Raw genomic sequence first — 24,309 nt, forward strand, 5'->3', positions numbered from 1 at the left:
GAGTTCGGTTTTAGTGGCTAGAGGCCCTGGCGTGCCCATTCTCTCTTTCTCCCCCCTCCCTCCCTCAAATAAATAAAAATAAAATACTTTTTTTGAGTTGGCCGTGGTGGTACATGCCTTTAATCCCAGCACTTGGGAGGCAGAGGTAGGAGGATTGCCATGACTTTGAGACCACGATGTGAGACTACACAGTAAATTCCAGGTCAGCCTGAGCTAGAGCGAGACCCTGCCTCAAAAAACCAGAAGAAAAAAAAAAAAAGGGTGGGGGGCTGGAGAGGTAGATCAGCCTGTGAAACCTAAGGACCCAGGTTCAATTCTCCAGTACCTACATAAGTCAGATGCACAAGGTGGCTCATGCATCTGAAGTTTCTTTGCAGTGGCTGAATGCCCTGGCATACCCACTCTTCTCTCTTTCTCAAATAAATAAATATTAAAGAAAATTTTAAATTAAATATTAAAAAATTTAATCCCAGCATTTGGGAGGCAGAAGTAGGAGGATCACTGTGTGATTGAGACCAGCCTGGGACTACAAAATGAGTTCCGGATCAGCCTGGGTTAGAGTGAGAACCTACCTTGAAAAAACCAAAAAACAAACAAGCAAACAAAAAGGGGTTTAAAAAAAATTTAAGCTGGGCGTGATAGCACATGCCTATAATCCCAGCATTTGGGAGGCAGAGGTAGGAGGATCACTGTGAGTTCAAGGCTCTCCACTCTGAGACTACATAGTAAATTCCAAATCAATCTGGACTAGAGTGAAATCCTACCTCAAAAAAAAAAAAAAAAAAAAACAGTCATTGAGGCAAAGCTTACAAGTTACTTTTTAAATTTTACTTATTTATTTGAGAGAGGGCAGAGGCAGAGAGAGAGAATGAGAGAGAGAGAGAGAGAATGGGCACACCAGCGCTTCCAGCCATTGCATATGAACTCCAAATGAATGCAACCTTGTGCATCTGGCTTAGGTGTGTACTGGGGAATCAAATGGAGGTTCTTTGGCTTTGTAGGCAAGAGCCTTAACTATTAAGCCACCTCTCCAGCCCCAGGTTGTTTTTTTTTTTTTTTTAAAGTAGCCAGGTGTGGTGGTGCATGCATATAATTCCATCATTTGGGAGGCAGAGGTAGGAGGATCACCATGAGTTTGAGACCAGCCTGAGACTACAGAGTGAATCACAGGTCAGCCTGTGCTAGAGTGAGACCCTACCTTGGAAAATCAGGGGAAAAAGAGAAAAAGAAGTGGATGGTGCCTGAGGAGTGACACCCAAGGCTGTCTTCTGGCCTCAGAGCACACATATGTATGCATACCTGGACACGCTCAAGCATGTACCCACATACAAAGGTCTGTAGCTGTGGACTGGTATGACAGGACAAGCTGCAGGATGCTTTGAGGTAGAAAGAGTCTTAGCCCGCGTTTCTGTCCCTGTGGCAGATCCTCGTGGTTTCCCTTACTTGTGAGAGGCAGCAGCGCCTAGGACCCATTTCCTACCCAACCTGTCTCCAGAGAGAGTTCTGGAAGGATAATGGTGGTTTCCATTCTCTACTGCTCAGTTTGTAGGAAGGAGCCCCACCTCTCCCAGGGTGCATTTAGCAAACCCCATTGCTGCTGTGTGTGTGTGTGTAGCCAGCATCAAGGAGACGTAGAGACTTTCAGGTTTGAGGGTCTACTTCCTTTCTAGCCCTTGTAACTCCTTCCTCCTTGCTGGGACAAAGCACCTGACCAAAAGCAGCTGGTGGGAGGAAGGGCCTTTTTTGTTTGTTTTTGCTTTTTTTGGCTTGCAGTCTTGAGGGGAAGCTCCATGATGGCAGGAGAAAGCATGACATGAGCAGAGGGTGGTCATCCCATCTCAGTCACAGTAGGCAGAAGACAGCAGCAGGAGAGGGAGCCAGATTCTAGCCAAACAGAGCTACAACCCCCCAAAGCTCACCCCCAACAACATACCTCACCTCCTCCAGCAGGGCTCCACCCCCCAAATTACCATCAGCTGGGGACAGAGCGCTCAGAACACGTGAGTTTATGGAGGACATCTGATCCAAACTACCTCAACCCTGATGCCGAGGACATAACCAGGCTCATGAATCCCAAGCTGGCTGAACACTTGACTTCTCACAACAGGGTCCTGACAACTTGAGCGTGCGTGACATCCAGGGCCAGGCCAGGGTCTTCGATAGCTGACAGGGAGTCAGACCCGGGGCATGTGGGGGACATCAGTGTGGAGTGTCATTTCTGTGCCTGCATGGGGAAGCACTGTCCTAACTGTAACTCCGTGTATGTGTACATGCAAACGTGTGTTTCAGAACACTTACTGAGCAGCTGCTCTGACCACAGCTAAGCACCATGGACACCATCCCTGCTCTTGTCAGATTTACACCTACGTGGGAATGGGGGGAGGGTCACACAACACGTGAGAAATAATGTGTAATAATCACATGCACAAGATGAAACAGGAATGCAACCCTGAGTGGGGCGGTGGAGCTGCTTTAGGCAACAGAGCCAGGGAAGGCCTTTTGCAGGAGGTAACAGTTGGGTCTCTGAGCCAGGCAGGCAAAAGACAGAACTGAGAGGACAGCCAGTGCTCAGGCCCTGAGGGACTCTGCAGGGCTGCCATCACGAGATACTGTACACTGGGCATTGCTGCTGGCACTGAGCACCTGAACAGGCAGCTTGTGGGAGGAAAGTTCATTTCAGGCTTAGGGCTCCAGGAGCACCATCAGTGGCGGAAAAGATGGCTCATTTCCATAGATCCAAGCTGAGAGCCATCACCAACCACCAGCAAGCACAAGTGGTCCGAGCTCCAAACTGCTCTTTTCACCCTAAGGTCTGAACTTCAAGACCCCCTGTCCCCCAGTGACACACCTTGTAGCAGGGATCTGCCTGCTGGGGGCTCAAGTTACAAACATAATTCTCAATCACAAATACCTGAAGCCAGGCATGGTGGCACACACCTTTAATTCCAGCACTGCAGAGGTAGGAGGATCGATGTGAGTTCAAGGCCACCCTAAGACTCTATAGTGAATTTCAGGTCAGCCTGAGATATAGTGAGACCCTACCTTAAAAAACCAAAAAGAAGAAATACCTGAGTCTGTGGTGCTAAATATGTAAACTACCACAGGCATCTTAACCAACAGACATTTCTTTCTCATGTTTCTTTTTTCTTTTCTTTTTTTCTGAGGGAGGATCTCACTATAGCCCAGGACGACCTGGAATTCACTATGTGACCTCGAACTCATAGTGATCCTCCTAATTCTGCCTCCCTAGTGCTGGGATTAAAGGTGTGTGCCACCATGCACTTGGTTTTTTAGAGGTGGGAAGTCCAAGGTCGAAGTGTCATGAGGGCTGGTCATAAGGACTTGTTTCTTGGCTTGCAGATGGCCACCTTCCCACTGTATGTGGCTTTTCCTTCCTGCTTACATAGACTTTTTGCCTAGGCTTTTTCTTACAAAGACATCAGTCATACTAGATTAGGGCCCACTTTTGAGACATCCCTTAATCTCAGTTACCTCTCTAAAGGCCTTATCTCAAAATACAGTCACATTCTAAGGCACTGGGAATTAGGCTTCAAGATAGAAGAAGAGGGGAGGCAGAGTCTAGTCCATTCTAGACCCTAGCGAAAGGCTTGGACTAGTTCAAGGAAAGAAGCTTTCCAGTGCTAAGGAGGCTGAGAAGGTGGGCTTGAAAACACGTGAGATTAGGTATGTGTCCCGAGGGTTATGGAAGCTCCTGGTAGACTCTGTGTCCCCGGGCTACTCTGCAAATAGTTTGCATGGGATTGTTTATCTCTGTAGGAAAAAACAAGGGTAAGGTGTGTGGCTTGAGCCCATTTCTTACTCCAAGAAGCTGTTTCTGGCTGCAAAGCAGAGAGTCACCTGCATTTCTCTCCTCCTTGAGCTTTTTTTTTCTCCCTCTTATTCTCCCTGAGAATCAAAGGCTGGTGGGTGTCTCACCATTACGTCTCCACGTTCCTGTCTGGAGTGATGCTGACCTGGTGAGTTGCCCGCTTCCCTTCACTGGCCCCCAGCTCCAAGCCTCCCCACAGGGCCAGGGCTGGCATGAGGGTGGGCTCCCAGGCTGACAGAGACCTGACGGAGCCAGCTGGGAGCTTTGTGGGGAACATTTCCCAGCCTCCGCCGGGTCTGCAGGGTGGGACAGAGGTGACTGGGAACAGCAAGGCTGAGGGAGAACATGAGACTTCCCAATGACTGGGCGGGAGGCTCCCCCAGCCTAGAAAAGACGACAGGCATGCCCTTGCCAGCCTTATACAGGGAAAAGAGACAGGAACCAAGAACCGTGGTCAAATTTTGAACTGTTCTTTTCTTTGGGTGGGATGGAGACGGGCCAGGGGTGAACTCCTGATTTCACAATATATCTTGCCTTTGTTTTTTTCCAGGCCTAATGGACTAATTTATCAGAAATTTCGCAACCAGTTTTTAGCATTTTCAATATTTCAGAGTGAGTGTCTGATCCCAGCTTTGCTGGAGGGGCCTGTTTTCCTGGGGGCTTTTACTGAGGAGGGTGGTTCCTAGTGGGTGTCAGTAATGGCTTGTGTGGGAGACCAGGAGGGGGAGTGTCCTGGCGGAACTTACTCTGTAGTCCTAGGCTGGCCTTGAACTCATAGTGATCCTCCTAACTGCTTCCTGAGTGCTGGGATTACAGGCATGAGCCAAAATGTACAGCTAAGCCAGGCCGTGGTGGCACCCACCTGTAATCCCAGCTCTTGAGAGGTTGAGGTAGAAGGATCACCATGAGTCCAGGAGGTCAGTGTGGGCTGGAGTGAGACCTTGCCTTGAGAAAAACAACAAAAGAAGGACAAAATGTCCAGCTCATTTTATAAAATAATTTATCATGGCTGCTTTTCTCTGTCCATTTTTTTTTCTTTTTTTTAGGTAGGGTCTCGTTCTAGCACAGGCTGACCTGGAATTCACTATGTAGTCTCAGGGTGGTCTTGAACTCAGCAATCCTTCTATCTCTGCCTCTCAAGTACTGGGATTAAAGGTGTGAGCTACCACGCCTGGCTCATTTTTTTTTTTTTTTAGGTTATCACAACACGTGTTATTTTGTTTTGTTTTGTTTTTACTATTTATATTTATTTGAGAGAAAGAGGCAAGGAAAGCAAAAGAGAGGGAGAGAATGAATGGGCATACCAGGGCTTCCAGCCACTGCAAACAAACTCAAGTCGCATGCACCACCTTGTGTATTTTGCTTATGTGGGTCCTAGAGAATCGAACCTGAGCCCCTAGGCTTCACAGGCCATCTCTCTCTCTAGCCCTGTCAGTATCATTTTTATCAGTCCCATTTCTCCCCTGTATAGATCATCTGTTTAGTGTTGTATGCAACTTCAAGCACAAGAAGGCATGTCTTGAATGCCTACTGTATAGCTTGGAATATTCCAGAAGTTTCTAATCTAGTTCTCATTAGTTGGAGTTTAGATGTGTTCTTATATATTTGAACTATTTGTATTCTGGATGAAGGATAAAACAGTTGAGTGCTGTGCGTGCATGCATGTGTGAGGTGGAAGTGGGGGGGCGTTGTAACTAAGGTGCCCTGTCATCTGGCCAGCAAAAGCCCACCACCCTGTACTTTGGTAGACCCTGGACTTGGGAGAGTCCTCTTGTGCACCTTTCCTGAGCCTGAGCGCTGTGCTCCCCCACAGGTTGTGTTCAGTTCCTGCAGTACTATTACCAGAGGGGGTGCCTCTACAGGCTGCGGGCCCTGGGCGAGAGGAACCACCTGGACCTCACAGTGGGTAAGTAGCCAGGCAGTGGGCGCATATGGGTGTCGGGTATCCTAAACCCATCCAGCTTCCTGCAGTGGGGCACATGCCAGAGCACAGACCTTCTGCGTAGACAGCCAGGGTTGCCAGTTCTTCATCTGGCTTGTTCTTCCTCATCTGTCATGGACTTGGTCTCAGCCACCAACTGTGAAGCCATCAGAGTCCTGGGCACTCAGTGCTGGCCCTCACACTTGCCCTTTTACACGTATGTTCTTTGTACTTTATAATGTTCACAATATTCAGCTGAGCATGTTGGTGCACAGCTGTAGTCCCAGCCACTCCTCTTGGGAGGTTGTAGGGAGATTGCTGAGTCCAGGAGTTTGAGGTCAGCCTGGACAACACAATGAGATGTTGTCGTATGTCTTTAATCCCAGCATTTGGGAGGCAGAGGCAGGAGGACTGTTGTGAACTCAAGGTCAGCCTGGGACTAAAGAGTGAGTTCCAGGTCAACCTGGGCTAGAGTGAGACTATGCCTCCAGGGGTGGGGGAGAAAGTGTGTGTGTGTGACACACACATACTCCCTCTCTCCTGTCTTCCTCACTGTTCCTTACAGAAGGGTTCCAGTCCTGGATGTGGCGGGGCCTCACCTTCCTCTTGCCTTTCCTCTTCTGTGGCCATGTGAGTCCCCCTGCCATTTGTGGATATACCTTGTCTGGGCTGACCGTTTACCAGCTGTCTGTCCCCAGGCAGCTGGATGTGAAACTGTGCATGTGCATGTGCTGTCAGCCCACCTGCTCCTTAGCCAAGTGTGGTCCGCCTGGCTTCCCTGCAGTCTGGGGCCTTCTCCACTGCTTGCAGTCATAGCTCAGGACTTGGCCAGTTTTCCCGGAGGAGGAGTGGAATGCCCATGTCTCCATTCCTTCAGAGTCTAGGGACATTAAAGACAGAGCAGAACTGACTCTACAGACCTGCTGTGCCTCTAGTTTCATGGGAGGGGAGGTATGTGTCAGTGTCGTGGCAGCTGGTTCCTGATCTGGGGGGGCCTGGTCCATCTCCCTGGCTTTCCCCTCTGGCCTGCAGGGGAGCTGTTGGGTGAGTGGTGCCTGTCCCCCCATTTTCAGTTCTGGCAGCTCTACAATGCCGTCACGTTGTTTGAGCTCTCCAGACATGAGGAGTGTACAGAATGGCAGGTATGGTACCTGTATGTGTATGTCCATCTGTCTGTCTGTCTGGTACAGGCAGGGGTGGTGGCTTGGGAAGAGCTGACCTGCTTTGGGAGACTTCTGTCCTCAGCCTCTGCCTTTTCTGTAAAATGGGTTCTTGATGCCCAGAGTTCTGTGCTAAGGAGCCTAAGAGAGAACTCGGGGGCAGGGAACCCCACACCAGGGTCTATGAGCAAAACACCTACAGGATTCTGCCTCACCCTGGGGATTCAACCCCTTTACGCAGTCTCCCCCCCCCCACACACACACCTTCTGGGGCCACTCTTGCCACTTTGCAGTTTTTCTGGGGTGTGGGCTCAGGGCAGACTCGTTACCAGGGGAACTGACTCACGCTTCATCCTTCCCCCTACCTGCCCGTCTCTTGTTCTCGCCTCTGGGCACGCGCCCCGGCCCCAGGTGTTCGTGCTGGCGCTCACCTTCCTGGTACTCTTCCTGGGCAATTTCCTGACCACGCTCAAAGTCGTGCATGCCAAACTCCAGAAGAACAGAAACAAGACAAAGCAGCCGTGAGCCTCGGGGACTCTCGTGCCGGGAGCCTTGGGACGCAGAGATGGCCGGGCTTTCCACTCAGCACCCTTGACTGCCAGTCACTGGTGGCTAGGGGCAGCAGCATCTCAGGAGCCAGCGGCATCACTGGGAACAGGGCCAAGCCCTGGTCCCTGGCTGGACACGGGAATGTGAAGCCCGCCCGTGCGCACAGTATTAACCCACCCCAGCTCCTATTTATGACGCATATTTAATGCTGGGTTCTCCCAGCTTCCCTGGAATCCGAGGCCTTCCCCACTGCTCTGAGCAGTGGCCGAATCCGGTCAGTCTTCCAGGGAGGGCCACCAGCCTCAGGGAGCCAGTCTGCCCCCCTCATCATTTAAACCCCCTGCTGGGGTTTGGATGTGCCTCACCATGGTTGGCTTTAGCTGACCTGCTACTTTTCTGCACCCCAGGCACTGGGTGCCATGAAACCTTCAGCATCCTGTGGAGCCCCCTGTCCTGGACTACTGCCTCTGCTGTAAGCCCCCCACAGCCCCCACCCTCTTGGCGAGGGAGTATTTAAGTTCTCAGAGAACACTGCCTGTCTTCGTCTCTTGCTTTGTGTTTCCCGAGCCAAGTGCCTGCTGACTGCTTGGGGAAGTGGCTCAGCTTCCTTGGGACCTGGAGCACTCCGCCCCTGGAGCCAGCTCAGAGGGCTGGCCTTGAGGGTCGGCAGTTCTAAAGGAGTGTCCACCAGAGGGCGCCCGGGCCTCTGGGTTGTTTGTGTGGCTGTTAATGTATGACACTGATTCTGATGGCCTCTTGGGTGTTTCTGACTGCCACCCTTTTTTACCCTCCTTCACAAATTTGCTGTCCATTCTTAAAGTAGGGCCCAGACCCTTAGTGCTGACTGGGATTCAAACCATCTTGGAGGCCAGCCACTCCCAGCTTCTCTCCATCTGAGACCCTGGAATGTGGGAAGTAGGCTCACCCTGCGAGACCAGGACAGGTGTGTGGTCACCCACCCGGTATCAGATTTTGTACTAGAGAAGTTGGAAGGGCCAACAGGTTCTGCTGAGTGGCCTGCTCGTTCCTATTTGTAGGCCAGGCCTCAGCTGCCCTTAACTACATTCTGTTAAGATGACTGTTCACCCGGGTGTGGGGCACACACCATTCAGGAGGCAGGGGTAGGAGCTACAGCTCCAGAACTGGTGTCCTCAGCCCTGCTTTGGCTCTCAGAGGGGTTCTACTTTTTTATTATTATTTATTTATTAGAGATAAAGAGAGGAAGAATGGGCATGCCAGGGCCTCTAGTCACTGCAAACGAACTCCAGATTCATGTGCCACCTTGTGTATCTGACTTACATGAGACCTGGAGAATCAAACCTGGGTCTTTAGGCTTTGTAGGCAAGTACCTTAACTTGCTAAGCCCTGGGTTCTAAGCTTTTTTTTTTTTTTTTTTTTTTTTGTTTTGGTTTTTTGAGGTAGAGTGTCACTTTAGCCCAGGCTGACCTGGAATTCACTCTGTATTCTCAGGGTGGCCTCGAACTCTTGGTGGTCCTCCTACCTCTGCCTCCCAAGTGCCTCCAAGTGTACCACCATGCCCAGCTTAAATTCTTCAATTACATGATAAGAGAGATTTTTGCTTCCCCCATGGTGAGGTTCTATATTAAGCATCTAGATTTCTAGCCCTATGTGGTGGTGCATACCTTTAATCCCAGCACTCAAGAGGCTGAGGTAGGATTGCTGTGAGTTTGACCTGAAACTACAGAGTTCCAGGTCAGCCTAAGTTAGAAAGAACCCCCGTCTCGAAACCAGAAGTCTAAATTTCTGCTTTCTTCCATTCCCACATGGCAGGACCAGGCACCTGTTCCTGCCTGCCACTGTCCAGTCACTCCCTCTTCCCTGACCGACACCTGTCCTTGGTCCCTTGTCCTGTCCTTTGCAGGTACCTTAGGCTTGTCCCAGATTAGAAGTAGGCAAACTTTTTTTCTATCAAAGGCCAGCAGGTAAATACTATAGACTTTGTAAACCACATGGTCTCACGGTGACTTTAGTCCATAGTTGTAGAGCAAAAGTAGCCATTAAGTGTGGCTGTTACAATAAAACTTTATTTACAAAAACAAGCAGTGGCCACAGGTGACCTACAGGTGGTTAGAAGTTTTTTTCTTGGGCAACCTAAGTTTGTCAGGGTCCAGCACTTGGCGAGCGGGACTTGCCGGGGAGGAATGCCCAGTCAAGGCCATGGTTCCCTCTGAGGCAACGCTGACTCCTAGGCTCCCAGAACCAAGCAGCTCTCCTCTGAAGGACATTAGAGCACTTGTTTGAGAAGTTCTGAGCTCAGGAATCTTGCTGCTAACAACACAGGTGGCCTGTGGGCCAGTTTTGAGAAACTGTCCAGCATGGGCAGGGGTTGCTATGTCAGTTCTGGAAGGCATGGGGATGGGCGGCTCCTGAGTGCCATGCCATGGCAGAAACAGTGGCTGAGGGTAGAAGCGAGACTGCCTGCTGCTCCAAGGAGGTGATGATGAGGTTGACTACTTCAGAAGCCCCATCCTGGCCTTTTGGGAATGGGAGAAAGCTGAAGAGGCAGATAGCATGGGGTACCCCATAATGAGACCAGGAGCGGGAGTCAGATGGCTGCCCCAGGTACACTTTGACCTCTGAGCACAGGTGACCTGGAACAGATGGCAGACAGGCTGAGGTGGAGCCCGGTGGTGTGGGGTGGAGGAGCGAGGGAGGGGCTGCTGTCAGTCCGTGTCCGGGCTGCTGCCTGTGTTCCCCTGATAGGTTTGGGCCCTGAGGTGGCGCCCTCAGTTCCCCAGGGGTAGAAGGAAGAGCCTGGAGGATGCAGCTGTGCTATCTAGGAGCCCAGGGTTACCGTGACACGGGCATGGGGCAGCAGTGACACACGTGGCAAGAGTGGGGGCTGTGCTGTAACAAAGGCCTTTCTGAGGCCCAAGACAAAGGCTGGCCCCAGGGTGGAAAGACTTGGGTCTGGCACCCACATTTACCACTGCACTCCAGTGTGGACACACAAGAGAGTTCCAGCATGTTCCAAGAGTCTAGCCCCAGCCACTACCGGGCCAGGCGTGGGCTCGTAGTCCGTCTCGGGCCATCGGCCCGCGGTCACAGCAGCAGGCAGAGCCGGCGTTGTTTCTGCCGCCGTGCCTTCTTCAGTGCACTGAGGGCCACCTTGGCGGCTTCCCTAAAGACGTCCTCCACATTCTCTCGGAACTTGGCAGAACATTCCAGGTAAAGTGCAGCTCGGATCTGCTCGCTGGCACTCAGGCCCTGGGATGAGGACGCAGTATTAAATGAGGGGCCTGGAGTGAGGGGGGAGGGTCAGGGGCTCAGGACTGGTTTTAGAGACTGTCCAGAGTTGGGGCCATGAGTGGGAACCTCTGTCTCCTATCCATCCCAGGGCTGGCTCTCACCAGTGTTTTCGTGTTCCCAGAGCTGGCTATGCTGCTGGAAGAAGCCTCTTGCTGGCCCCTACTGGCTCTCCCTGTAGCTTCTGGCAGAGAAGAACTGAATTTTGAGAGCCAGGGCTGGGGCTATGTCCCAGGCCTTTGAGAAGGCTGGCAAACCTCAATTCAGAAAGGGCTCTGCACACACCCTTCTGTCCAGAAAGGGTTCTCCACACATCCTTCTGCTTAGCACAACAAGATACCGAACTTGGTGGCAAAGTAAAACAATAAAAATCTTTGTTTGTAAAATGATTTACCATTATTAATGCTTATTCCCTATTATAGTTTTGTGGTTTTTAGAAATTTTTAAAAATTTGTGTGCAAGCAGAGAGAGAATAGGCACACCAAGGCCTTCAGCCACTGCAAACAAACTCCAGATACATGCACATCTTCATGCCTCTGGCTTTCTGTGGGTACTGGGGAATCAAACTTGGGTCATCAGCCTCTGCAGGCAAGTGCCTTAACTACTGAGCCATCTCTCCAGCTTAAGTTTTGTGTTTTGAGACATTCTTTCTATGTAGTCTAGGCAGGCCTTGAAACTCCTGTTAGCCTCCTGAATGCGAGGAGGAGGAGTGTGCTGCCTTGAGGGTTTTTTATTAGTCTCATTTTGCATTCTCTTGCATATTCTCCCATTCTTTATTTAAAAAGCCATGGGGTTTGGATTTGCCTTGTGGCTTTTGGGGATGGGGGACACCTACTTAAACACGAGGGTCTGTCCTTCTGGGTAGATTATGTGGGTGTAAGCGGAGCACAGACTCGAAGCGTCAGTGATTGGGACCAGGTCTTGGCTCCACTCAGGTTAGCTGTGTGACCCTCAGAAGATGCTCAAACTTCTGGGGCCTTGTTTCTCACTAATTTGTGGGGTGTTACCAGCACCTGGCTCAGGGGTTTAGGGCTAATTTTTTTTTTTTTTTTTTTTTTTGAGACAAGAGTCGCACTGTAGCCCAGGTTGGTCTGGAACTCACTATGGAGCCCAGGTTGGCATTGGACTCATGGCATTTTCCTTGTCTTAACCCCTTGAGTGCTTCCATTAGTATGCTTAGACTATTACTAGGATCCCGTTCACTTCAGCTGCCCAGGAGCCCACTAAGGCACTCTTGGTTGCAGAGGTTGAAGTCCTGGGCTGAGGCCCTGGATGGTGGTGGGGGCGTTGGGGGTTCTGGCTCACCTGTGTGTAGGTGATAGGCTCCAGCTGAGCTGCCCGGAGCTTCCGGAGCTGCTCCTTGTCCTTCCTCAGGTCTGTCTTGCAGCCAATGAGCACCATTGGGGTCCCACGGCAGAAATGAGTGACTTCAGGGAACCACTGAGGAGGAGAAGGTGTGGCATCAGGGCAGAGGCTATTGTGGGATCTCCCACCCCCGAAGCAGGCTGAGGTTACCTTGATGAGGACATTGTCGTAGCTGGTGGGGTTCATAACATCATAGCAGATGAGAACAAGGTGGGTGTTCTGATAGGACAGTGGCCTCAGCCGGTCATAGTCCTCCTGCCCTGAAACCAGACGAGGGTCACACACAAATCCCGGCCGTTTGGAGTTTGATGGGTAGGAGGGGGGCAGTCTCTACGCCTCAGTTTCCTGTCTGTAAAATGGAGGGGCGCAGGTAGTACTTTGGGCTGTGCTGGTTATAGGCTAAGAACTGGAGATTGCAGCAGCTCTGCCAAGGATGAGTGTTCATCCCTGGCCACACTCAAGGTTAGAGTTCGGCTTTGGAAACCCTACCCCTGAGACTCAGTTGGGGCTGTGCCATGTAGGTCTCCCCACAGACCAGAGACTGTGAGCTGGGGATGCAGCTGCCTGGATTCTTCCAGCCCATTCTTGCAGATGCTTGGGAGGCTGCCCGGGCTAACATCACAGCCACCTGGAGACCATGAGGTGGTCCCCTTGCGCACCCCTCCGATGTCTTAGCCCAAATAACTAAAGTTTAGCTTCCCACATGGCTGGGTTCTTTTGCTTTTTAATTTTTAAAATTATTTTTATTTATTTGAAAGTGACAGAGAGAAAGAGGCAGATAGAGAGAATAGGCGTGCCAGGGCCTCCAGTCACTGCAAACAAACTCCAGATCCACACGCCCCCTTGTGCATCTGGCTAACGTGGGTCCTGGGGAATTAAGCCGTTTTGGGGTCCTTAGACTTCACAGGCAAGCGCTTAACAGCTAAGCCATATCTCCAGCCCAAAATTTTGTTTTTACTATTTATGTATTTGAGAAAGAGACAGACAATGGGTGTGTCAGAACCTCTAACCACTGTAAACGAACTCCAAACACATGAACCACCTGGTGCCTCTGGCTTACCCAGGTTCTGGACAATCAAACCTGAGTCCTTAGGCTTTGCAGGCAAGTGACTTAATTGCTAAATCTCTCCAGCCCTGCTTTTGAATTTTGGAGGTAATTTTTTGTCAATAGTTTCAAACTTCCAGGAAGACTTCAACAATGAGTACGGGGAACTCCTCCCTCAGCCTGTGTTTATGGTTCACCACTCGCTTGATCTATATCTAAACACGTGGTGTCCAAAGTTGAAGAAGTCCAGCAGGCACTAACTGCCTGACTGCTGACAGCTCACCCCTGTAATCCCAGCACTCAGGAGACTGAGATAAAAGGATTGCCATGAAATGAGTTCAAGGCCAGACTGGGGCTATAAACTTCCAGGTCAGCCTAGGCCAAACCCTGCCTCAAAACAACAACAAAAGACTAGCATTCCCTTGCCTGTCTCCAGCCCAGGAAGCTGCACCAACCTGTCCTTGATCCAATCTGCAGGCTGTATTTGGGTTTCACCCATTTCACTCAAAATTCCTTTCTCAACCTGGTGTGGTGGTGCATGCCTTTAATCCCCGCACTTAGGAGGCAGACATAGGAGGATCACCTTGAGTTCGAGGCCACCCTCAGACTACATATTCAGGTCAGCCTGGGCCAGTGAGACCCTACTTTGAAAAACCACACACACATTTCCATTTTCTTAGTTTAGGAGCCAGCCAGGATTACGTGACATCCTGAAGCACCATGTACAAGAAGCCTTTGGAGTTACTTATGCAAAAATGTGATTCCTTCCACTGAACAAGAACAAGAAGCCCAGGAGCTCCCCTCCTGGCCTCCCCAACACCCAGGGGCCCTGAAAGCTCACACTCAGCTGTACTGCAGCACCACTGCCTAAGGCCATGGGCACCTGAGGAAAATAAGAGTTCAAACTCCAGCTCTGCTGCTCATTTGGTATTTGGCCTTGACTCAGGGCACATGGAACATAAGCATCTTCTAACTTTTTGTTTCCTTTTTTGGTTTTCCGAGGTAGCTTCACACTCTAGCCCAGGCTAACGTGGAATTCATTATGTAGTCTACCTCTGCCTCCCAAGTGCTGGGATTAAAGGCATGTGTCACCATGCCTGGCACAGAGAGATAGAGACACACACAGTAGAATGGGTATGAACTCTAGATGTATCTGGCTTTACGTGGGTACTGGGGAATCAAACCCACGTCATTAGGTTTTTCATAGGCAAGTGTCTTTAACTGCTGAGCCATCTCTCCAGTCCCATTTTTGCTTTATGGAGCAAGTATCTCACTCTAGCCCAGGCTGACCTGGCACTCACTCTGATTCCAGACTGGTCTCAAACTCACAGCAATCCTCCTACCTGTTTCCTGAGTGCTGGGGTTATAGATTTGTCTGGGATTGCAGGTGTATGACACCATACCTGTTTCCCTATTGGCTTTTATACAAAGTCCAATGACGTGGGGCCTACTGACCTTAACTTCATCTTTTACCCCCTTACTCGCTACAGTCCAGTCAATGCCATGATCTATTTCTCAAAGCCTTCAAGTTCTGATGTCGCCAAGCTTTTATAGTTGTTCTCTCTCACACCTGGAATATTCATGCCTCACTCCACCACCTTTCTCCATAGTGTTTTCTATTTACTTTGGAGGCAGCGTCTTACTGTGTGGCTTAGGATGGCCTTGAACTTAATAATGCTTCTGCTGGGATTGCAGGTGTCACTACCTTTCTATTTTATTTTATTTTATTTTCAGATATTTAGACTATAGTATTTCTTTTTTACACAATAACTTTCTATTTCTACCATCACAATAATACAATTTATACTCCATAAATGATTAAGAAATGCTTATATCACAACACAAGATGACAGGGAACTAACAAATACAGTCAGCCCAGCATCTTTGGATCCTATACCCAACACAATAACAACTTGAAACAGAAGATATCCAGAAAAATACTGTCTGTACTGAACATGTACAGAATTTTTTTCTTATTATTATTTCCTAAAACAGTGTAACACTATTTATTGACAAGATTAACCGAGCTGGGCGTGGTGTCACGTGTCTCTAATCTAACACTCAGGAGGCAGAGGTAGGATTGTTGTGAGTGCACCCTGAGACTACATAGTGAATTCCAGGTCAGTCTGAGTGGCAATGAGACCCTACCTTGGGGAAGAAATAAAAAAGGCATGGTGGTGCACAACTTTATTTAATCCCAGCACTCAGGAGGCACAGGTGAGAGAGGACCACTGTGAGTTCAAAGCCTGCCTGAGACAACATAGTGAATTCCAGGTCAGCCTAGGCTGAGTGAGACCCTACCTCAAAAAACAAGAGCTGGGCGTGGTGGCGCGTGCCTTTTAATCCCAGCACTTGGGAGGCAGAGGTTGCAGGATTGCCATAAGTTCGAGGCCAACCTGAGACTACATAGTGAATTCCAGGTCAGCCTGGGCTACAGTAAGACTCTACCTCAAAAAAATAAAAATAAAAAATGTAATCTACAGCTGACCCAACAAATACTGGAGGATATGTACAGCTTATATGCAGATGTACCTATCCTCACCCCAAGCTGGCTCTCACTCTAGCTCAGGCTGACCTGGATCTCGCTCTGAAGTTGAACCTGGGGTCACATATGTGCTAAGCAAGTCCCACTACCATGCAGCTACATCTGCGGTCCTAGTTTTTTCTTAAAAAAATTTTTTTTTGATTTATTTATTTGAAAGAGAGCAAGAGGCATCCCAGGGCCTCTAACTGCTGCAAATGAGCTCCAGATGTATGCAGCCCTTGTGCATCTGGCTTATGTGGGTCCTGGATCCTTTGGCTTTGCAGGCAAGTGCCTTAACCACTAAGCCATCCCTCCAGCCCTTTATGGAATTTTTAAATTTTTTAAAAATGTATTTATTTGACAGAGACAGAGAGAAAAAGAACATTTTGTTACTGTTGTTTTTGTTTTTTTGAGGCAAGGCCTCACTCTGGCCCAGGCTGACCTGGAATTCACTATGTAGTCTCAGAGTGGCCTTGAACTCATGACGATCCTCCTACCTGTTTTCCAAGTGCTGGAATTAAAGGCGTGCATCACCATGCCTGGCTTAAAGTTCAGTTTTATTTTGTGATATACAAAGACAGACTTCTGAAACTTATGCTTAAGTCTAACATAGCACATTCTGGAAATTTGGCTGGAGGGAACCAGCAATTTTAAGATGCTATGTTCTGTCCCCTTCTTTTTGTTTTTTGATTTTTCGAGGTAGCGTATTACTCTTGCCCAGATTGACCTGGAATTCACTATGTAGTCTCAGGTGGCCTTGAACTCATGGCAATGTTCCTACCTCTGCCTCCTAAATGCTGAGATTAAATGTGTGCACCACCACATCCAGCATGTCCCCTTCTTTCTGCTGGCTGATTGCTGGAGGTCTGAAGGACACCTCCTCTGAAGGGCCTTCCCTGCCCTCAGCATGTTTTCCAGTAACACACCACTCACCCTCCTAAGACATAGGCCTGTTAACTGTTTCCTATGTAAGCAGATCCTACCATGAGGGCAGGGATCAAATCTTTTTTTTAAAATTATTTTTATTTATTTAAGAGAGGGAGCAGAGAGAGAAAGAGAGAGAAAGGGGGCATGCCAGGGCTTCCCGCCACTGTAAACAAACTCCAGATACGTGCACCACCTTGGGCATCTGGCTTACATGGGTCCTGGGGAGTCAAACCTGGGTCCTTAGGCTTTGCAGGCAAGCACTTTAACTGCTAAGCCATCTCTCCAGCCCTCTTTTTTTTTTTTTTTTCCAGAGGTAGGGTCTCCCTCTAGTCTAGGCTGACCTGAAATTCACTCTATAGTCTTAGGATGGCCTCAAACTCACAGCAATCCTCCTAACTCTGTCTCCCAAGTGCTGGGGATTAAAGTCATGTGCCACCATGCCTAGCTCAAATCTGTCTTTTATTTAGTTGTGTGTGTGTGTGTTTTTTTTTAACTTATTTGTAAGCAGAGAGACAGAGAATAGGGGCACCAAGGCCTCTAGTAGCTGCAAATGAAATCCAGATGCACGCACCACCTTGTGTATCTGGCTTTATGTGGGTACTGAGGAACTGAACCATAGACTTCACAGGCAAGCGCCTTGACTGCTAAGCCATCACTCCAGCCCGCCCTCTCTCAAATAAATGAATACAAATATGAAACCAAAAGAACTATTGGTCCCAAGTGGCATGCTGGAGATAGATAATGGCCAACTGTCCTTTTGCAGTGGCAGAGATGAGACCCAAGACGTGTCCACTGGGTTGAGCAATGGTGGCTGTGGTGACACTAGACTCTGATCTTGGTGAAGGCGGCAAGGGTGGAGTCAGCCTGCAAGAGGTTTGAGGAAATGAGGCCAGGAGGGAGGCTGAGAGCGCTCACACCCAGCCTCCTGCTTCCTGGCTTGGGGCTTCTGCTCTCGGTGTTCCCACAGGGCTCTCCCAACCTGGGCTAAATTCAAGCAGCACCCAGGAGGTTAACAAGCTCAGGAAAGTTCTTCCTGTTAGGAGCCCAGGTACCTGGTGGGACAGGGGGCGGGGTGGCTTTCAAGGTCACTGACAGGAACCCTGTAAACTTCAGCACCAACCAGCTCAGTCTCTAATGCCAAGGTCAGCTGCCTAGCCAGTCTAAAAGCATTAGCTTCCCCATGAGGCCTACCCACTAGGAACGGACTTTTTGGACCTCAGTTTCCACTGTGCAATGGTGACAGGAAAAGCAAGGGAGCCTGGATGACAATAATTTATAAAGATGGGGGCTGGGAAGATGGTGGTGAAAGGTGTTTGTTTACACTCTGCCAACCCTGGTTCAGTTCTCAAGCTACCTATACAAGTTGGATGCAAAATGCAGCACAATCATCTGGTGGTCATTTGCAGTGGCAAGAGGGTCCTTAGGTCTCACAGGCAAACACTTTAAAATGGGTAATCCACCACTCCATTTTTTTTTTTTTTCAAGCAGAGAGAGAAAAAGCGGGCATGTCAGGGTGTTTTGCCACTGCAAACAAACTCCAGACACATGCACCACTTTTGTGTCTGGCTTTACATGGTTACTGGGGAATCAAACTCAGGTCATTAGGGTTTGCAGGCAAACACCTCAATTGTTAAGCCATTTCTCCAGCCCTAGTTTATCTCCATTTTACAGATGGAAAAACCAAAGAATAGAGAGGTAGAATGCCTTACCCAAGTCACAAAGCTAAGGAGAAGCTTTGTAAATGGAGAACAACTAGGGTTTCAATCTCTCAGACTATCCCAAAATGCAGAGGAGGGTCCTTGCCCTACATACTCCTGCCCTGACCAAGTGCTAGAGAAAATGGTTGCAATCACAGCTATCTTAAGGAAAAAAGGCCAGGCATGGTGATGCATAACTTTAGTCCCAGCATTTGGGAGGCAGAGGTAGGAGGATTATTGTGTATTCAGGGCCAGCCTGGGACTACACAGTAAATTCCAGGTCAGCCTGGTAGAAAGTGAGACCTTAACTCAAAAAATGAATAAATAAAAAGGAAAAGCACCTCTGGGAGATGGGCAGCCCTGGCTCCTACCCCAGGATGCCTTCCTTGCTTGACCCCACAGGATCAGTTTCCTGTAGGATTTCTTTTTTTTTCCAAGGTAGGGTCTTGCTGTAGCCCAGTCTAACCTGCATTTTACTATGTAGTCTCAGGGTAGCCTTGACCTCATGGCAATCCTCCTTCCTCTGCCTCCCGAGTGCTGGGATTAAAGGTGTGCGCCACCATGCCTAGCTCCTGTAGGATTTAGTGTGGGCCTCTCACAGAATCAAGCTATGGAGGGCTGGCATGTACTGGAACCTTCTCCTGTGTGTCAGGAGCACCAGGCCTTGGCACACTCCTTACTATGCCTTAGTTTTTTGTGACGATTCTGCCCTGATTTATGAAATCAAAGGACTTTGGGGATGGACAAAACTGGGTAGAAGTGTAGGACATCTCCTGTTGTCACTACTGCAAGAGGAACTCCAGAGGGAGGCTAGTAACCTGAGGGGCCTCTAACCCTGGGATCTTTGAACCTCCTGACAGGGGTGGCCTCTCAGCAACTAAGATACTATTACCCCCTCTAATTTGCCCATAAGGATGCCAAGTCACCTGCCCGTAGCCACTCAAGGCTGCCATCTGCTTTCTCCATGGGCTCAGGAGTTAGAAAAGACAAAAGACACATTTGGTTCTGGTGAGGAAGGGCCCTTGGATGGGCTGCCTTTTAGCAAGCGGTACCACGAGGCAGGCGGAAGTGAGGTTCGCTTGCCACCAGAGGTATTTCCTCTGTGAAGTAGGGCTTTACTTTGGCAGACCTCTTTTCAGCTGGGTCCTGATCAGGGAAGGGCTGCTGGGGCCCGATCACCTGCCTCTCCTCCCCAGGGACAGAAGGAGCCAGGGCAGTTCAGTTCTGCGGGGTCCCTGTCTCAGCCTTCAGTCCTCATGGCTCCATGGTCCACAGCACTCCTGTTGTCCCTGACCCCTTGTCTTAGCGACTCGTGAGAACTGTTCCATATCCCTCCAAGCCTGGACTTCTCTAACTAGGATCTTACCATCACACCACCCCTCTGCCCAAAAACCTTTGGGCCCCACCACAGTTTCCTGTCTTTGAGGATGTCAGGGTGCAGGCCAGGCTACTGGGGCAGTCAGTGGGTGCTTGGGGCTCCGCCCTCCCTCCACCTTGGAGTCCTGAGCACTCTGTGGAGGGTTGCGGTGTCTGTAACTGCTTCCGCAGGATGTAGACAAGTAGCCAGACTGGCCTTGCACACAAGCTGTAGGTGGGGAGCATCTAGCACTGCCCAAGGCCACCAAGCCATCTTGAATGCAGAAAAATTCAGTCTTGTGGGGCCACTCCTGAATATAGATAGATTTGATTACTGCTGATTGGGAAGATGACCCCCTTCCCATCAGGTTCTAGGACCTTCTATGGCATATTTTACAATACTTATCTCTTAACTCAGCCACTTCCCTCTCCACCCTTCTCTACATGGTTACTGGCCATCATTTTCTCCCACATGCTCCAGAGATCCAGCCACCCCACAGGCAGAGCTGAGTCATCTCCCTGATGGGCTATTCATTCACTTCCAGAGCCTCCTTCTAGGACAGTCTGCATTCATTCTAAGAGGAATGAATGACCTGCCTCATCACCACACTACTCACTGGCCTGAGAATGTCTTCCTACCACCAGGGCCTCTCTGGAGGGAGAAGCCAGACTCCTGCCCTCTGAGTATTCCCCCCTTGGTAAGCCACCTGTGTCCCTCCCCACCCAGGGACTGAGTGGCCCAAATCCCAGCTTTGCTTTCTGGTTACTTAGGAAAGATGGCTGGAGCTCCTTCCTGCAGCAGGAATGGGGCCAGTACAGAGTTCTGTAGGTCCCATGGTCAACACTGCCTATTGCTACTAATTCTGTGGGGGCCCTGGGCCGCTCACAATGAGAACCAGGTGTGGTTGCACATTGCCTGGAATCTTAGCACTCAAGGGGCCAAGGCAGGAAAATGGAGAGTTGGAAGTTACATAGACTGTTTTTTAAAAATGCTTTTATTTATTTGAAGCAGGGAGAGGTGTGAGTGCCAGGGCCATCTGCAGCTGTAAACTACTCCAAACATATGTGTGGCATTGTGCGTCTGGCTTAATGTAGGTATTGGGTAACTGAACCTGGGCCAGCAGGCTTTGCAGGCATGAGTCTTTAAACACCATGCTATCTCCCCAGTCCCTATACAGCACAATGGAGGTCAGCCAGACCAATAAGTGAGACCATATTAAAAAAAAAAAAAAATGGGCTGAACAGATGGCTTAGCCATTAAGGCATTTGCCTGCAAAGCTTAATACTCATGTTCAACTCTGTAGGTCCCAAATAAGCCAGATGCACAAGGCAGCACAAATATGCAAGGTCGTACATGCACATGTGTCTGGAGTTGGACTGCAGTGGCTGGAGGCCCTGGCACACCAATTCTCTCTCTCATTAAAAAAAAAAAAAATCACGCTAGGTGTGGTAGCACACACCTTTAGTCCCAGAACTTGGGAGGCTGATATAGGAGAATCGCCATGAGTTTGAGGCCACACTGAGACTACATAGTGAATTCTAGGTTAGCTTGAGCTACAGTGAGACCCCTACCTCAAAAAAAAAAAAAAAAAAAATCAGCCGTCAGTAAAAAAAGAAATCAAGCCAGGTATGGTGGTGCACGCCTTTAATCCCAGCACTTGGGAAGCCAAGGTAGGAGGATTGCTATAAGTTGGAGGCCAGCCTGAGACTACATAGTGAATTCCAGGTCAACCTGGGCTAAAGCTAGACCCTACCTCAAACAAACAAAAAAATCAAAAGCAAACTTACATTAAGGGTTGGGGTATAACTCAGCAGTAGAACACTTTCTTAACATGGACAAGGACCTGGGTTCTAGTCCTAACTGCAAACAAAAAAGGTCATGATGGCAATATGCACACACTGAGCCCTATTGACAGCCAGCCCCTGTGCTAAGGCTGTGCATATAAATTGCTTTAATCATCATGGTTATCTGAGCCCTGATGACAAATGAGGAAACTGAGGCCCATATGTCCCCAGTGATACCCAACTACTGGGACTAGTTTGAAAATGAGCCTCAGTCTGACACCAAAGCAGATGGCAGGAGGTTGTGGACAAGGTCATCATGGCATTGTGGTCACCAGCTGCTGATGAAGTTTGCCTTCAGGAACTCCTTTCCACAGCCTTGACATAACACTTCTTCCTTCTACTTGGGAATAGCTTTCTGGAACCCTCAAATATACATGTACTTTGAGCATCTTTCTCAAGACAAGGCCGAAAAGGTCAAAAGTAGTCTATGCTTTGGTCTGTCTAAAGGGGAGGCTGCACTGAACAGGGTAACCTTGGATGTGACAGGAGAGGCTGAGGGAGGAGCAAGAGGATTCCCGGCCTCCTGAAGCCTTAAGTTGCTATGCAACATAACATCTCTGCTCTAACAGCACTTCTCCCAAAGTGGAGTCAATGGCCCTTGCCCCTCCTGGGCTCCTGCACAAGAGGCCTGAGAAAATAAAAGGTTCCCAGATAGTTTTCCTTCTGTGTGGTTCACGCCTCAGGAATTCTTCCCCCCACTCACCTGGGGCTGAAGGCATAATAGGTTAGGCAGACTCAGAGGCCGCTGGAGAGGTGGGGCACCCCTCCAGCAAAGCCTGTTCAGAGCAGGAGTAGAGAGGTCTGGAGCAGACCTTCATATCCTCTCCAAGGGGGATGTATGGATTTGAGCTTCATTCATGGTCATTCAGACCTCTCACATGCAGGGAAAACACTAGGTGATGTGGTTACACCCAAGCCACTCAACACTGAGTCATGGGGCTGGGTGAGGCTCTACCTGGTCATTCCAACCTTTGACCCTCACATGTTGATCACAGCCAGTTAGGAGTCCCAGTGTGCCCCCCCCCCCAGGTAGGGTCTCACTCTAGTCCAGGCTGAACTGCCTGTAGCTCCTCGCTGGTCTCGAAAACACAGCGATCATCCTGCTTCATGAGTGATGGGGTTAGAAAACACAGCGATCATCCTGCTTCATGAGTGATGGGGTTAAAGGTCCACTCCCAGTCTTCTCACTCTAGTCCAGGCTGACCTGGAATTCACTATGCAGTCTCAGAGTGGCCTCATGCTGATCCTCCTACCTCTTTCTCCTGAGCGCTGGGGTTAAAGGCATGCCTAGCTCAGAAGTCCCAATCTTGGGCTGGCGAAATGGCTTAGCAGCTAAGTGCTTGCCTGTGAAGCCTAAAGTCTCTGGTTCAAGGCTCGATTTCCCAGTACCCACATAAGCCAGATGCATGAGGTGGCACATGCATTTGGAGTTCGTTAGTTTGCAGAGGCTGGGGGCCCTGGTGTGCCCATTCTCTATTTGCCTCTCTCTCACATAAATAAATAAATAAATAAATAAATAATAAATAAATAAAAAAATATTAAGAAAAAAAAAAGTCCCAGTCTTAATGGATGACTTCTCCCACTTCCCACAACACAATTCCCAGGACTGATACAATTATCAGAAGTTTGGGTCTACATTTCATAGGGCTTAGGTCTTTCCTCAGTTCATTTTCTAATGCTGTCTGGTTTCTTCCCAGGAAACCAGGAAAGCACAACCAACTGTGGCTTCAAGAAGCAAGGAATGCACACTCACAGGACATGAAGGCCCCAGGATGCACAACTGTCAGCTACCGAAGTCTTGGAGCCGGCAGCTCTGACCTGGAACCTTGAATCCTAAACCCGCAAGACCCAGCAAGGGCGGCCCACGGAATCCTAAGCCCAGGGGACTCCAACCAGCGATGTAGGAAATTCTGCAGCCACAGGAGGGAGGCAGAAACGCAGCCCACGTTTTCTAGAACCACAGGAGAGGAACAAGCCTGGGGAACCGTACACAGCGTAGGGGGTGGGGGTGGCCCAGGAGTTCACCTCATCCAATCACCTCCACTTACAGCTATGACCGCTGAGGTCCTTATGGCTTCCAGGGCCTCCCAGCCAGCCATCCGGCGAGACGTGATGGGGTGGCAAGGCAGGTATGCTCGGGGCGGGGTGGGGGGGCTTGAGGCTGGCCGTGGGGACCCTCTGTGCTCTGGCGCACTCACCAGCCGTGTCGTAGAGGTTCAGGGTCACCTCCTTGCTACCCACTGTCACGCTGGCCGTGTACTTCTCAAACACCGACGGGGCGTAGTGCTGTGGGAGAGGTCCGGCGACGTCTCACTGTCTAGCCCCCTCGCCCCCAGCCGGCCCGGACCTGCCAAACCACTGGGCTCCGGAATTCCCCAGGGGGCGCCCCAGGCAAACTCAGCAATGTCTTCAGGATGCCGGTGACCCCAGGGTCCAGGCTGAGGGACATCCCTAGTTCCCAGGGGTCCCAAGCCCATCCTCGCCCCTCCCTCACCCGCTGGGTGTCTCACCTCGGGAAAAGAACCCTGGCTGTACACCATGAGCAGCGACGTCTTGCCGCAGCCACCGTCACCTACGATCACGATTTTCAGCTCCTTCCTCTCGTTGCCTGGGGCGGCGGTTGGGGCCGGAGCCCCCGGGGCGTCCATGGCCCAGAGCTGGCAGCACCCGAGGCGGTGCGCCGGCACAGCCGGGCAGAGCGAGCCGGAGGAGGCGGGGCCGCGGGGCGGGGCTTCTTGGCCCCACCCCCAGGCGGCCGGAGCCACCTCCGCCAGGCAGCCTCCCGGGCCCACCCCCGGCCTCCGCTCCTCCCCGCTAGAGCTGG

At 50.1% G+C, this 24,309-nt stretch overlaps 2 protein-coding genes across 3 annotated transcripts in view; one reads left to right on the top strand and one right to left on the bottom strand.

The window, feature by feature from the left end:
* Tmem120b (transmembrane protein 120B) overlaps nt 1–7,995 on the top strand; it is a 48,472-nt gene extending 40,477 nt beyond the window's left edge. For both annotated transcript variants that reach the window (XM_004668470.2, XM_045133061.1), the window contains 6 exons: nt 3,912–3,977; nt 4,380–4,441; nt 5,643–5,735; nt 6,316–6,380; nt 6,824–6,892; nt 7,322–7,995. In XM_004668470.2, coding sequence (XP_004668527.2) covers nt 3,912–3,977; nt 4,380–4,441; nt 5,643–5,735; nt 6,316–6,380; nt 6,824–6,892; nt 7,322–7,435 — 469 coding nt within the window. In that variant the 3' untranslated portion in view covers nt 7,436–7,995. The remainder of the gene's footprint in view (nt 1–3,911; nt 3,978–4,379; nt 4,442–5,642; nt 5,736–6,315; nt 6,381–6,823; nt 6,893–7,321) is intronic.
* Nucleotides 7,996–9,482: 1,487 nt separating this feature from the next.
* Rhof (ras homolog family member F, filopodia associated) lies at nt 9,483–24,164 on the bottom strand. The gene is made up of 5 exons (XM_004668471.2): nt 23,996–24,164; nt 23,684–23,771; nt 12,242–12,351; nt 12,032–12,166; nt 9,483–10,687 (listed from the first exon to the last, which is right to left on the bottom strand). Exons 1-5 carry the CDS (start codon nt 24,131–24,133, stop codon nt 10,523–10,525), a joined length of 636 nt encoding a protein of 211 aa, XP_004668528.1. The 5' UTR covers nt 24,134–24,164; the 3' UTR covers nt 9,483–10,522.
* Between the last annotated feature and the right edge of the window lie 145 nt (nt 24,165–24,309).

Source organism: Jaculus jaculus, chromosome 13, assembly GCF_020740685.1.
Source record: "Jaculus jaculus isolate mJacJac1 chromosome 13, mJacJac1.mat.Y.cur, whole genome shotgun sequence".
Taxonomy (NCBI): domain Eukaryota; kingdom Metazoa; phylum Chordata; class Mammalia; order Rodentia; family Dipodidae; genus Jaculus; species Jaculus jaculus.

Bases quoted from the DNA above. Each gene is read 5' to 3' on its own strand.
- Rhof (XM_004668471.2), bottom strand. From the start codon at position 24,133: ATGGACGCCCCGGGGGCTCCGGCCCCAACCGCCGCCCCAGGCAACGAG. The intron at 23,772-23,995 runs GTGAGACACCCA...CCTCTCCCACAG, and splicing joins GCCAGGGTTCTTTTCCCGAG to CACTACGCCCCGTCGGTGTT. The intron at 12,167-12,241 runs GTAACCTCAGCC...TCTCCTCCTCAG, and splicing joins ACGACAATGTCCTCATCAAG to TGGTTCCCTGAAGTCACTCA.